We start from the raw sequence: 12,825 nt of genomic DNA, 5'->3' as shown, positions 1-12,825 counted from the left end.
ACTTAAAAATTTCAGGGTAAGTAGCTACTTAAGGAAGTAAAGAATGACAAGGTAATGGACATTATTTCATGTGTTTATTTGCCATTACATTTTAGGATAAGGAGTTAAATGCTAGCTGATACTACACAGAAAGTGTATTTAAGCAGGAGTCGATAATCATATGAGAGAACAGAGCTGCACTACTATCAGCAGGAATGTTATTTAAATTTCTAAAATCTTCTGCTTTTCAAATCTGAAAGAAATAAAATAAGCTAGAGAAATGTATGTTGTGGCCAGGCAATGCACCATTTCACTCAAAGAAATAGAAGCCCATTGTAAAGGCTGCAATAAGTTTCTGGTAAAAATATTTTTAGTAATAATACTAAGTAACTCCTGCCTTCACTTTTCAGTCCTGCCCACACAGGCCAACACTTCCTCAGATGTACCTCAAGGTGTGCATGGGGATTCATGAACAAGGGCAGTGAAGTGCTTCACATGAAAAAATCCCTTCAAGAAGTAAGACAGTTGTTACCATGAACTGCTCCAGGTCACTGCTCCATTTCACAACACAGCCCCAGAACGACCTTGGCTGGGGAAACAGCATGGGATGCACATTGGGATGTGCACACAAGTACAGGGATGGAAGTGAGCAAGAAAAAGGGGAGCATGAAGTATTTTATGTCAGAAAACATTTGGGAACTATGCCCTTCAATAATGAAGGCTAAAAATGCCTGTAATCCTACTGCTGTGCTCCTTGAGACAAGAACCTGTGGCTAGTTATTGATCAACATGGAGTCACAGAACTTAAACTTGTGTTTCACTTTCTTTCGCAAAAAGGGTCCCACTCTTTCATGAGGATCAAAGCACGTTTCCAGCATTGTCCTGGGAATGGTGATGGTTAGGACTCAATTCATAGAAAGGATAACCTGCTGCTTCCTGCTGCAGGAGAAGGGATGGCAAGATGCACCAGGACAGTGAAAGGGGTTGTGAACAAGACAGGGTCTCTTTTCAAAGAAAAGCTCCAACAGTTTTTCTTAGGGAGCAACTACTGCTGTATTTCTGAGCAGGGAAAAACTTCTATGCAATTATATTTTTCTCCCCTGAGGAACATAACAACAGCTTTTCTACAATAAACTCAGATTTGGTTAATGCAGAAATAGTGTCTGAATCTACACTTACCATGTCTAATAAAAAAACCTCTATGATAGAAGTGTTCATCTGAGAAATCCTACCTTCAGCCTTATGGGAGCACTAACAAAGAAGTCTGCATACATCTTCTGATCTTCTGCACAGAGGCCTGAACTATTGGGCCCAGCCACAGTGCTAAATAAGCCCACAGCTGTGAGGAATTCACAACGGGATCTACACAGAGGATTCAGCAGGTGCACCATCAAAACCAGGTGACTATTATTAGAAAGAAAGGCTTGAAGAACTTTCAAGCCTTCCCATCTACGCAAGACTGCCTCATCTGCTTTCTGTATGGCAGGGTTTCTGTACACAGATCAGTAGGGATAATAAAATTATGTCCAATTCAATGGGGGCACTGCTTCCAGCAGGAAATGCCTGATTTTATTTTTAAGAAAGATGAAAGAAAGACCAGGTCTAAAATGGTGAAATAAACAGAAAGCTTTTAGTCAGCAGGAGACATCTTGCTTTTCATCTTAATACACAGATTGTGTATTAACACAGTTACCCACTGTCACAGTTCATGCACACTGACGGGATATTTTCAAACACTGGATTAAAGAGAGCAACATTTCAGGATATATGAGAACCATGAAATCCAGGGTGGCTTTGTGGACACTGTAATTCAAAACTGAAGCCTATAAAACATCACAACACCACATATCATGAGATGATGGAGGGCAGGATTACACAAGACAAGGCTACAGTAACAACACAAAATATTGGGGCAGAGGCACACACAGATGAGATGTCCTCATACCTTGAACCACCTAAAGCCAAAATGGTTGACCTCATGCACTGATTCATTAAAAAGCTTCAGACAGGCAGTGAAGTGGCAGAATGGTAGAAAACAAGATAAACAAGAGAGGAAAGAAAAAGCATGCAATTAAAAGCAAATTACAGTCAGTTTGAACAACATCAACATTTTATAAAACACACAGAGCAGTCACACTTGGTCTAAGAATATTAATAAGCTATTATGTGGTTTGTGAAAGTCAATGGATTTGCCATTGATAGTATATGGAACATGGCGTCTTGCATTTTAAAACTCTAATATTGCCTGTGTTTGTCTCTCAAAATTCTACAAAGAACTTCCACAGGACATGATAAAACAAAGAGGGTGTTGTTTAAAAGTAATTGAAGGAATTGCACTGAAAAACATTTGAAGGGAAGTCTCCTCTGCTCCTTGGAAAAACAGCTACTTGCCACCACTCTAAATATACCAGACTGTATTTAACTGACACCAGAACAAAATCCTGCTGGACCAAGTGGGGCACAGGAGGTCTCCCAGGGCTGACCAGAACAAGAGTCTGCAGATCCTTTTCCACTGTGCTGATTTTTTGCTCATATTTTAAAAACCATAACTGCTCTGAGGTGGCAGTTTAGTTCTGTTGCAGTAAGCCACTGCTGTCATACGTGTCAACTTTTTTTCTTCCAATGCTGCTGCTCTCATTCCATTCTCCTTCCTTCTCCTCACTTCTGCATTCACTGCTACATCCAAATAATTTCTTTTTTATGATGTTACCTACCATATTCCTTTTTTATGTTGTTACCCACAAATCTTACTTGTTTTGGCTCTCCTTCTCTTCTCAATCTCTCTTGACCCTGACGGTTCATTGGTTTTCTGGCTGCGCATTGCCTCATTTTTAAGATGTTACACCCAATTCCAACAATCTATTTTTTATATTTATGTGTATATATTTTTATAATTACATACTTTTATATTCTTTGAGCACCAGCTTCTAGGTGCTCAAAGAATATAAAAATGGTCACTTTGTCTTCTAACTGATTAATTAAAACATTATAACATCCTAGGCATCAAATCACATTTGATTACTTTTGTACCTCATCAATTTTTTGATGAAAAATCAAATTTACATTTTTACATTTACAATGTAAACTCAATTTTACATTGATTACTTTTGTGCCTCATCATAGAACCCAATGCTTTGTCAGATATATTTTCCTTTCAAGGAGATCTAATCTTCAAAGTGGCATTCACTACCCATTGACATTTCTATTTAATGCAATTTTTTTTTAAAGGCTACAAGAAGTTTGGAAAGAATGCATTATTAAAAGTGAGTTCCATCCCATTCTCTATGATGCTAAAATACAGCAACCAGAATTATCCTAAATACATCTATCAGAAAACAGCTGTGTTCGACTCTAGCTCATAGAGAAATAATTGCTATCTTCAGGAAAACTTGGATTTTTACTTCTCTTTCATTAATACCTGTGATACAAGAATACATGATAAGAAAAACCTCAAAATGTTTTAAAGTGTACTTGGTCAGAAGTGTTACTAAGTGAATAACAAAGACAAGGAGATTCTTCCATTGAAATGCAAAGGCTCCTGCTTTGCTAATTACTGTCCTAAGGACAATGTTTTTCACTGAAGAGGCTCATAAAATTAAGAGTGCCAGTTTCAGCTACTGCTTCACAAGCTTTATCAAAATCTCATGGATTTATTCATAACTTAGGGTATGCTTTCTTGATGATTACTTACCTGAGCTAAAATCAGGCATGCCCATGATTCTTCAGAGTTCCCAGTGGCACAAAATCAATTAATGCATGAAAGTTTCTTGTGGCTTCAGTACACAGGTGTGTATTTTCTGTGTGCATGCTTGGCTTAAGCCAAGGGATTTGTCTTTTTAACCAGTTGTTTTGCAAGTGCAAGGAGGCTGTGGTCCATAAACATAACCAGGCTAGTAAAAACCATTGTCTTTCAAATAAATTCAATGAACAAGGCAGTAAATCTAAGTATACCTTGCACACAGGAAGGCAGCTTCGACAGGCAAGACAGATCAGAAGAGTTACTACTTAAACCAATATTTCAAAAGCTCAGCATACCTTATATTTTGATTTTAATTTCAAGAAAACCTTATCTATGAAATACAACTTACTATGAAGGCTTTGCAGATTTTATGAGTTCTGTTACCTAACAGTGGAACAGACATACAGGATCACCAAAGAAAGCCAGCTGTGTTTCACGCAGGAAAGCAGGGAAATTAGTACTTTACTGTCTGGTTACTTTCCTAGGAGGGCTACCAGTGACTTTACAAGATTGCAGACCTGTTTCTCAGCATTGATCCTGGCTGACTCCTCTTGTGCTAGCACCATTTCCCGCTCTGCAGTTATCTGAACACTTTCTCTGAGTGCCTCTTCCAATTCTTCAATCCGATCATCCTTTTTACGCAGATTGTCCTGGAAAATGACGGGACACGAGGTGAAGACGACTTGTTTGGAAGTACAGCCTTTTAAACCAACCAAGTTTCAAGCCAACCAAAATGTGTTTCTCCCTCCCAAGGTGCAATTGCAGACAAATAATCTTCACACAAAGGAAAGAATGATGAAGGGATGCAGGAGTAAGAGGAAGATCGCAGTAAAGAGAAGGAGAAAGCCAGCAAAGCAGGACCTCAAAGCAAGAGTGCTTGTCTGGTGTGGCTGTACCACAGTCCTGTCAGATTATACAGCACAGAGAAGCAAGGATTGTTGGAAAATAAGGATTAGTAAGCAGCTCTGAAGAAGCAGAGAAGCCAGAAGTGGCAGGAAAGTAGCAGGCATTCAGAATTGCCCGTTGGCTCGCACATTCAGCAGCAGGAGTGGTAAGAAGGGAAACAGAGCACTGGATTTGGAATTTGTATTTCCAGGTTAAGAGGGAGAAAAGCAAACACTGACCCAACAGTCTTCCACTGTTCAGTTAAGTCTTAAAGGAAGTTTTACACCCAAGGCCTGCTAGGAAATATGAAGGATTCATCTGGGATGTTTGAATCTCAGATATTCAAGTATTAAGATTCCCTAAAATCTTATGCTTTGATAAAGAGCATCCTCACAGCTGTGAGTTCAGATGTGCCTATGTTTAAACCACTGAAGAAAACTTACTGCTCCTCAAAAAATATGTTTATTGGTTTCTACGAGCAGCATAACTTAAAATATATATATATATATACACAAAATAATGGTATTGTTATTTGTAAAGGAGAGTCTCCTAACTTTAATCATGCAAGGAAAATAAATGTGTCTCTCCTGCTTCTGCAGAAGCAGCTGCACAGAAGGCTTCAAAGCAGGCTGTGCATACATGAATGCCCTGGACAATGGCTGCTAAACAAACCCACCACAAGAGAGCAGCTTGATGGAAGATTTCTGCATTTCTTGTTTTGCAGGTTGGTTTAGATCATAGGGTTCCAATGAGATATTAAAGCACACTGAAGTTAATATATGGTTTTTTAGCAATCTCAGTAGCAGTGGAAAAAATCAAAAATGCTTTTATTTTTTGGTATTTTCCTCTTTGTCAGATGTACCCCTTCGGCTTCTGTCCTTTTGTATTTAGGATTGTAATTTTCCACTTACACTGAAAGAGTTTTGTACCATATAAAGAATAAGGAAAAAGAAGACTGACTTGGAGCAAAATTGTCCTTGCAACCTTCATAATGAAAAAATTAGTTACGGGAGTTTAACAAATGAATCTGACTTGATTCCTGCTTTCTAGGACCATATCCCCAAAGACAGTTGTATGAAAACCATTTCTGACAGTCTCAAAACTGCCACTTTCAATGAGAGTGTTCAAGCAGAGATGCAAAGCTTTGTATCAGACAAGTGCAGGACATGTGGCACCCCTGCCCTGGTAAAGAGCAAAGCTGGTGTTCAGCCACCAGCACAGGCAGCAGGAGTAGTTGGGCTTTGCAAGCAGAGCAGCTTTCTGCTGATGGTTACACTGAAAGATGGATTCACAGGGCAAGTAATTGCTGTTTTCTAAAGAAACAAATGGAGAGATGTACATTTCAAAAATAGGAGTTGCTTAACATGTTTTCATATTTTCAGAATCTTTTAGGAACACTGATAACATCTTCCAAAAAAACTTTATAGTTATCATAAGCATAAATGAAGTCTCATCAAAAAGATGAATAACAAGGTTACAAAAAGTTGTGCAAGGAATAGTAACCATTTCAGATATAGGAAATATTTATTTGCCTATCTGCATTACAGAGCAATTATGAACTTTACTCCTTGTTATATCACTCATGGACAGTCAGGTGAATGTGTAGTTCTCTGTGTCAACTGAAGTGGGAATTGTACATTTGAACAGTGGCATTTAAAATGGAAATTCCTTTAAAATAAGAATGCAGAATTAAACATTCTAACACACAGCTATATCCACTCTTCATTCCAGGCAAACATTTCAGAGGTGAATTTAACGCTGTATTAAACATGACACTATATAGTGCTCTATTCAGACAGGTGAATGCTTGAGGGACAGGAGGAACAACAACTGGTGATACCAAAAATACAGTGCCACATTACCTGCACTTGAAAAATCTATATTCATATATAATTACTTTTCCTAAAATAATACATAATTTGTACATATATGATAGAAGGTCACAAGTTAAAAATCCAGGCTGACTTAGAATGAATTGCCTAGAAATGGTGAACTTTAACATGAATAACCCACCAGTAAGAAAAGCCTGAGTATAAGGTTTTCCTTTCTGTCTCAGTCAAACCTATTTAAAAGATGTGCAATTTCACTCTTCTAACAGTGTCATGATGTCTGTGACCACCTGACAAAACCACACAAATGACTGGCAGGAGCAGCAGGTTAGTCAGGTACCACATCCATTAGTGCAGCATAGTTTCAAAACTCTCTTAAAGAATGATTTTGTTTCTAGCTCATTGATTCGTGACTGATTAGTATTTGAATGACTTAAAAAAAATATAAGCTGCTGTCTCATATTAGTAGATAAAATTGAAGTGAACCTTTTGACACACCAGCATGTTCTTCCAGCTGTTTGGCTCTGAACTCTAAAACATGACAGGCTCATGCTGACCTGTGCTGCTGCTTTCCTCCATTTAATTACATGAAGTATTCTACCTTTATTGTGGTAAGATTTAAACTCTGGAAAAAATCTTATTTCAATTTTAACTACAGTTATAACATGTCTCCTACAGTGACTGTTCCTCTGAAGCAATCATACCTTTGAGCATCACACCAATGGCAAATCTTCCTGTATTTTGATAAAATATCAGAATGATAAACAGTGACAGTCTTTTTTCAGGAAACTTTTACAGATGACTACTCCAAAAGAAAAAATTACTTACCTGTGCAGTAACTGCATTCTTCAAGTTGTATTATCTACCCAAATACCTCTGTGACCCTCCTTCCCTTACCCTCCTGCATCCCATGTGCAGGAGATTGCACAGCAGAGATGGAATTAGACTGGGATACAGGAGACAGCTCTGCCTTGATGCTCACTGGTGGCAGCACACAGAAAATGAAAAACCCATTTGACACTGTGGGAGTGCCAAGAGTTCAGGCACAATAAAAATTTTTGCAACCTATGCTGTGATCCAGTTGCTGATTCACATGCAAAACTAATTCCATCCATGCTTGTCTGAAAGCCTGAAAGGAAAAGGTGGTGTGACTGATGCACATTTCTGGGATTTTCCTTTCACTTCAGGAAGGAAGTGGTGGGATGGCCAAGTGATGCATGTTAAAATGATGTATCAATTTAATCTATCCTGCATTCATGTGATGTGTAATCTGCCATGAAGTTTTATGCAAGTGCATGAAATAGGATACATGCTTTCACCAAGACATTTAGGTTCAATTAAATCTGAGGTATCCTGGCAAACTTCATAACCATTTCTTGAACTACACTCACAAAGATCTTTATGGCCTAATTTCACTCTTGGAATTAAGGTGGATTTCTCTAGTAAGCTCTTGGGAAAGATTAGTTAGCAGTTTGAGAAAGCAATGAAATGATTCTCTTAACTGCTGAAAGCATTTCTAGGAGTAGAGGAATCACCTAGGTAGGGAAAGAATACTACCATATAACCCTGTAAACAATGCAATAGCACATTTCACCTGTGTACTTTTATAGACCAGATGAGAAGAATGCAATACTGGAAGAGTTTTGCACTAGAAATCAATTACTTTTTAAACAGTGAAATCATTCCACCATTACGAGCCCTTAGTCCTGTGAACTATTGCTTTTTCTTGTCTCCTATTTCCTCAAGAAGCCATTACCTAGATAAAGAACTTAATGATCTCAGTGCTTTCTAGATGGGATAAAACTCTCCCTAGAAAGAAAACCCCTCCTTTGTGAACTGACCTTCCACTGGTAAATGGAATGTGGGAACTCAGGACTGTCAGCTGCCTCAAGTACTACTTATAGCTTCCTCATGGATGCAGTCATTTAGATCTTGAGACAACAAATTCTTCAACAACACTTGGAGACAGTCCACCCACAAATGTTAAGATTTTTTTTCTAGTTAAAAATATGAGGGCCTGATTAACTGTAACTCTAAAGTGCATGCAGACTTATTAATTAACATGAAAAATTGAAATATTCTTCAAAGACTTCTCAAAATCTTCCATAAAGTTCCCTTGCTTCCTCTTTTTGGCCATAACCAGAACCAAATATGAAGAAGAAAAATTGGTTCTACTTATAGTCAGTGCATTACTGAGGACTGCTGGTTTGGAATCGCAGAAATCTAACAAAAGATGCCTAAAGATTCACAGAATTATTGAAGGTGTGTTTCTGCAGTGTTGGTTGAACTACTGAACCCAGAAAGAAAGATGCTATGCCAAATAGTACTCTTCACAAGGAAAAATTGGTGAAAATAAATCAGTTAAATAATGTCTGCTTTTCTCTGAAAAAGATCTGCAAAAACCTGCATGTTTTCCTCAGAAGATCCTCAGGGAATATACAATGTGGTGCTACCAAAAGGAGGTATTACAGTTTCATTTGATTTCAGGAGCAAACAATCATAGGGCCTTAAAGCTCAGGTGAGATCTCCCTCATTCAGTTCCACATGCTGATCAACTACTTCAAGTCTCTGAATTAGAAAAGCACACGAAATTGTCACTCATAAATGGGGAAATACCTCTCACACTGATGAGACAATACTTTGACTTTTGGGGTTTTCAAGAATATACATTCAAAAGGAGTGTTTGGGGTCCTTCTGCAACTCATCCAAAGCAACAGATATCCACAAAAAAATTATTTAATTCATTACCATTTCCTGAAGAAAGTGGCAATATAAAAAAAATCCCCAAACCTCTAAAAACATATTTGCTTGAAAAGTGGAATGAAAGAAGAGTTTATAAACTCCTGAAGAAGGAAATACTATTAGGGTAGAGTATAGCTTGCTACTAAGATGTAGCATAAACCCCAAATAAACACAGATCCAACACTAAAGACTCTGAAAATCAAGTAACAGAGAGACAAACTACCATGTAAAGCTGCTACAAGATATATTGCTGGGCACAAACAAGCAGTGGAGTTACAATAACCACGGATTCTAATGCTGTCTTGGGGCTCTCAACTGGTTAAATTAAAGACCTAATGTATTGGGGGTTATCTGTGATGGGGAAATCTCTGGCTTTTAAGCAGAAGCTGAGTACATCCAAGTATTAGGTTTATATGAAGTCCCTGTTTCTCACAGAGCGAGATGAAGAGGGTTTTTTGTAAGCACAGCAACAGCAGATGTAATTATCAGGAGTTACTGAATGAAAGGAGAAGTCTGAGAGCTACAAGGCACAAACTGCCAAGCAGGAGCTCCTTGATCAACATTTCCTCATCTTTGGAGATCAGACCTGAGATACACGACGATTATGTCATTAGAACAACATATGTCAGCATCTGGAAGGTTGTATCTGCCAAATAAGACACATGGATTGGAATTCAAGCCTGACAAGTTACACAAACACAGAAAAATAACTACAGAAGACAAAAGAGAAAGACTGCAGTAGAAGAATTTAATTCCAGTAGGAGTTGAGAGGGAAGTGCAACCAAAGCTGGCCACAGCACTGCATATGCTGTATTGAAAACATGAGGAACGGCAGAAGGTGATGAGCACATTTTTCTGAGAATACCAGAGTGGAAAAAGAAGATATGTGTACATCTAGAGTCTATGTGCACTTGTGGATCACCAGTTGCAGGAAGAACAAAAACATATTTACAGTGAAAAGAAAAAGTGGATAAATATTATTTCTAGACATGATAGGTTAAATATAACCAGCCTATTAAAATTAGCATGGTCAAAAAAAACCCCAACAACTGTACAGAAGCCAACACTTTATGAGAAATGGCCAGGGAAATTGTCTTTTTAAATAGAAAGGTATAAAATTGAGTGATATTTCACCTACACTGTCCCTGGAGTATAGTTTCAACTACACTGTCCCTTGAAAATACTCAAGAGTGATGCAAGACTATGACTGATGCTGCCAACAAAAATATGTGCTTTTCTGTACGTGGGAAGGATGCACACGAAAATATATTTACATGGGAAAAAATCCACCCAAAGAAATGAAAGTTGGGAAAGAAATGTATCAACTCCAGTGATAGAGTGCAGTAGAAAATAAGTTAGATACAAATTACTACAAATTTATCTAATTTAAATGAAAGGGAAGTGAAATTGGAGGGGAGGGAAAACCCTAGCGAAAACTTTATGAAAAGAAAGGCTTAATCTTTCACATTGTCCTTGTCTTAGATATACACCTAGAAACCTTCATAGAAGTCATGCATATTGCTATTATTGCCTGACAATTGCTAAATTGTACACAAAAATGTGTGAATAACTCCAGCCATTCACACTTTTTCCTTCCAAGGTAGATGTTCACCACCCAGGTGTGCTACTTTCAAAAAGCATTTCCAGAACAGGCAGCACTTTTGCTCAACATCAGGAGCAAAGTGAAATACAGAACCTGTGATAATAGCAAGAAAGGATCCTAATCAATACTAGTTGAAGGAGGGCAGAAAGAAGGAGAAAAAGGGCAGTTCTAGACACTAGTACAGGCCCAGAAAGAGAAAGGCAGCAGTGGTTATTCCTGTGGGAAACAGGCAATGTCCTTTCCTGACAGTTGCCATCTCTTTGACACTTTTTTCCTGTTGCTGTAAGCTTGGTGCTCCCAGCACAGCAATCAGTTATAAATCTGGGGCTTGTACAGACACTTTTCATTAGCAACAGCCCAGACAGACCCAAGCACCTTGCCAACACTAACAACCAGGTTTACCATTTAGCAGCTGCACGGGGTGCCAGCAGCTTTAACATTTTGCTCTGGCTGTTGCAAATTACCACATTTGTAGTTTTTAAAACCTAGAGGGACAACATTTCCATCAAACCACAGCAGGTCACTGCATGGACTATTGAAATGGGACCCAAAGCTGACAATACAGCTGAGAAAATGATCTGAAGTGAGCAAAAGCAATAGATATCTCTAATTGTTATCGGCTTTTATGGTTTTTGTTGTTTATTTGGTTTATCTTTCTTTTTTTGGGGATGTGTTGTGTTTTTTTGGAGTGGCTAATTGGAGAAATGCTACTGTAACACAATTTGTTCTTCTCTCATATATCAATACAATGACTCAAGGCTCCTAAACTGATATGGGATTAGAGAAAAAGCCAGCAGCAGTTCTAACTAACTGCACCATTAACACGACGCTCAAACCCATGTTATTCCCTTGATACAGCCTTATTTGCCTGAGCTCTCTTTGTAAATGTCAGTCCTGTCATCATCACTGTACTAATACATCACTAGTCACAAGACCTACCTTTCTCTGCTCATTTTTAATCCTTCAGCAGACAAAACCATCAGAGCATCACACATGGACAGCCATAAAAGAACACTTCTTCTGTTTTCCCTCTTTTTCCCAGATGAATACAGGACAAAAATTGCTACTGATAAAAACACAACTGAGGAAATGCCTACTGAGCAGTTACCACACTGAATCTCGTCCACTCCCTCAATTTTGAAGGGAATTCCTGCAATTGGTTTTTGATTTTAGCCTTTGATGCCTCTTCCTTGATGTGCAGCACAGTAGAGCAGCTTTTGTATTTGTGCAATGAACTGCTTCCTTTAAAGCAGCCATCTACCTAAATCCTACTCCTAACCACAAAACATTTTAAGCTAAAAACAAAAATCCCTTTCACTCCATGAAGATATTCCCCTTTCCCCATCTTCAAACTAGAGATCAGTAAAACAATTTCCCATCAGAAATAAATTATCACTGTTTTTTCATGCCATTCAGGAACACCCCAATGCACCCACAATCCCCTGACAGTCAGATGCACCGAGTGAAGGTAATTTCAAGGAGAAGATCTGCCTTGGTACAACATGGATTCAGCTACAAACCAGAAACAGACATAATAATTTAGGGAAATGCTTGGCTTAAAATATTAAAGCTCTTCTCAATATCTTTACTAGTAAATGTCTGATCTGCTGTTCCACTGTATCCAGAGAATACATTTGAAAACAATGAGAATACAGTACAGAAAATGTAAAAATTTGACAATTAAATAGTAATGTAATCAGAAAACAGTGAGCTTGAAAATAGTGAAATAAGGTGTTTGAAGATGAAAGCTTCTCATTTGTGTATTTGCAGTATTACACTGACAGTAGTTTTAAACAGGCAACTCAGTATATAACATTCATAAAAATCACCATTAAAATTAACTGGCTTAAAACCCAAAAGAATGAGAAAATGGAAACATTTCACATTCTGAGAGATTCTCACTCCTTTGTATGAAAATTCCAATTGTTTCTATAAAAGCCTGAACTAGTTCAAAGGAATGGGAAAAACAGTTATTGTTTCCCTTTAGCCCCAAACATTCCAAAATGATCCTCTATTATTCTCAGTCTGCAAAGCATGAAGATGTACTC

General features: G+C 38.0%; 1 protein-coding gene across 15 annotated transcripts in view; it reads right to left on the bottom strand.

The window, feature by feature from the left end:
• The window catches only part of ERC1 (ELKS/RAB6-interacting/CAST family member 1), a 277,084-nt gene that overhangs the window by 108,716 nt on the left and 155,543 nt on the right, over positions 1-12,825 (bottom strand). For 11 of the 15 annotated variants that reach the window (XM_064421242.1, XM_064421246.1, XM_064421247.1 and 8 more), the window contains one exon: positions 4,237-4,368. The exons of the other annotated variants lie outside the window; for them this stretch is intronic. In XM_064421242.1, the coding sequence (XP_064277312.1) occupies positions 4,237-4,368 (132 nt within the window). The remainder of the gene's footprint in view (positions 1-4,236; positions 4,369-12,825) is intronic. 15 annotated transcript variants of the gene reach the window in all.

The sequence above is a fragment of the Passer domesticus genome, chromosome 5 (assembly GCF_036417665.1).
Source record: "Passer domesticus isolate bPasDom1 chromosome 5, bPasDom1.hap1, whole genome shotgun sequence".
NCBI lineage: Eukaryota > Metazoa > Chordata > Aves > Passeriformes > Passeridae > Passer > Passer domesticus.
This window is presented reverse-complemented; position numbering and strand designations above follow the sequence as displayed.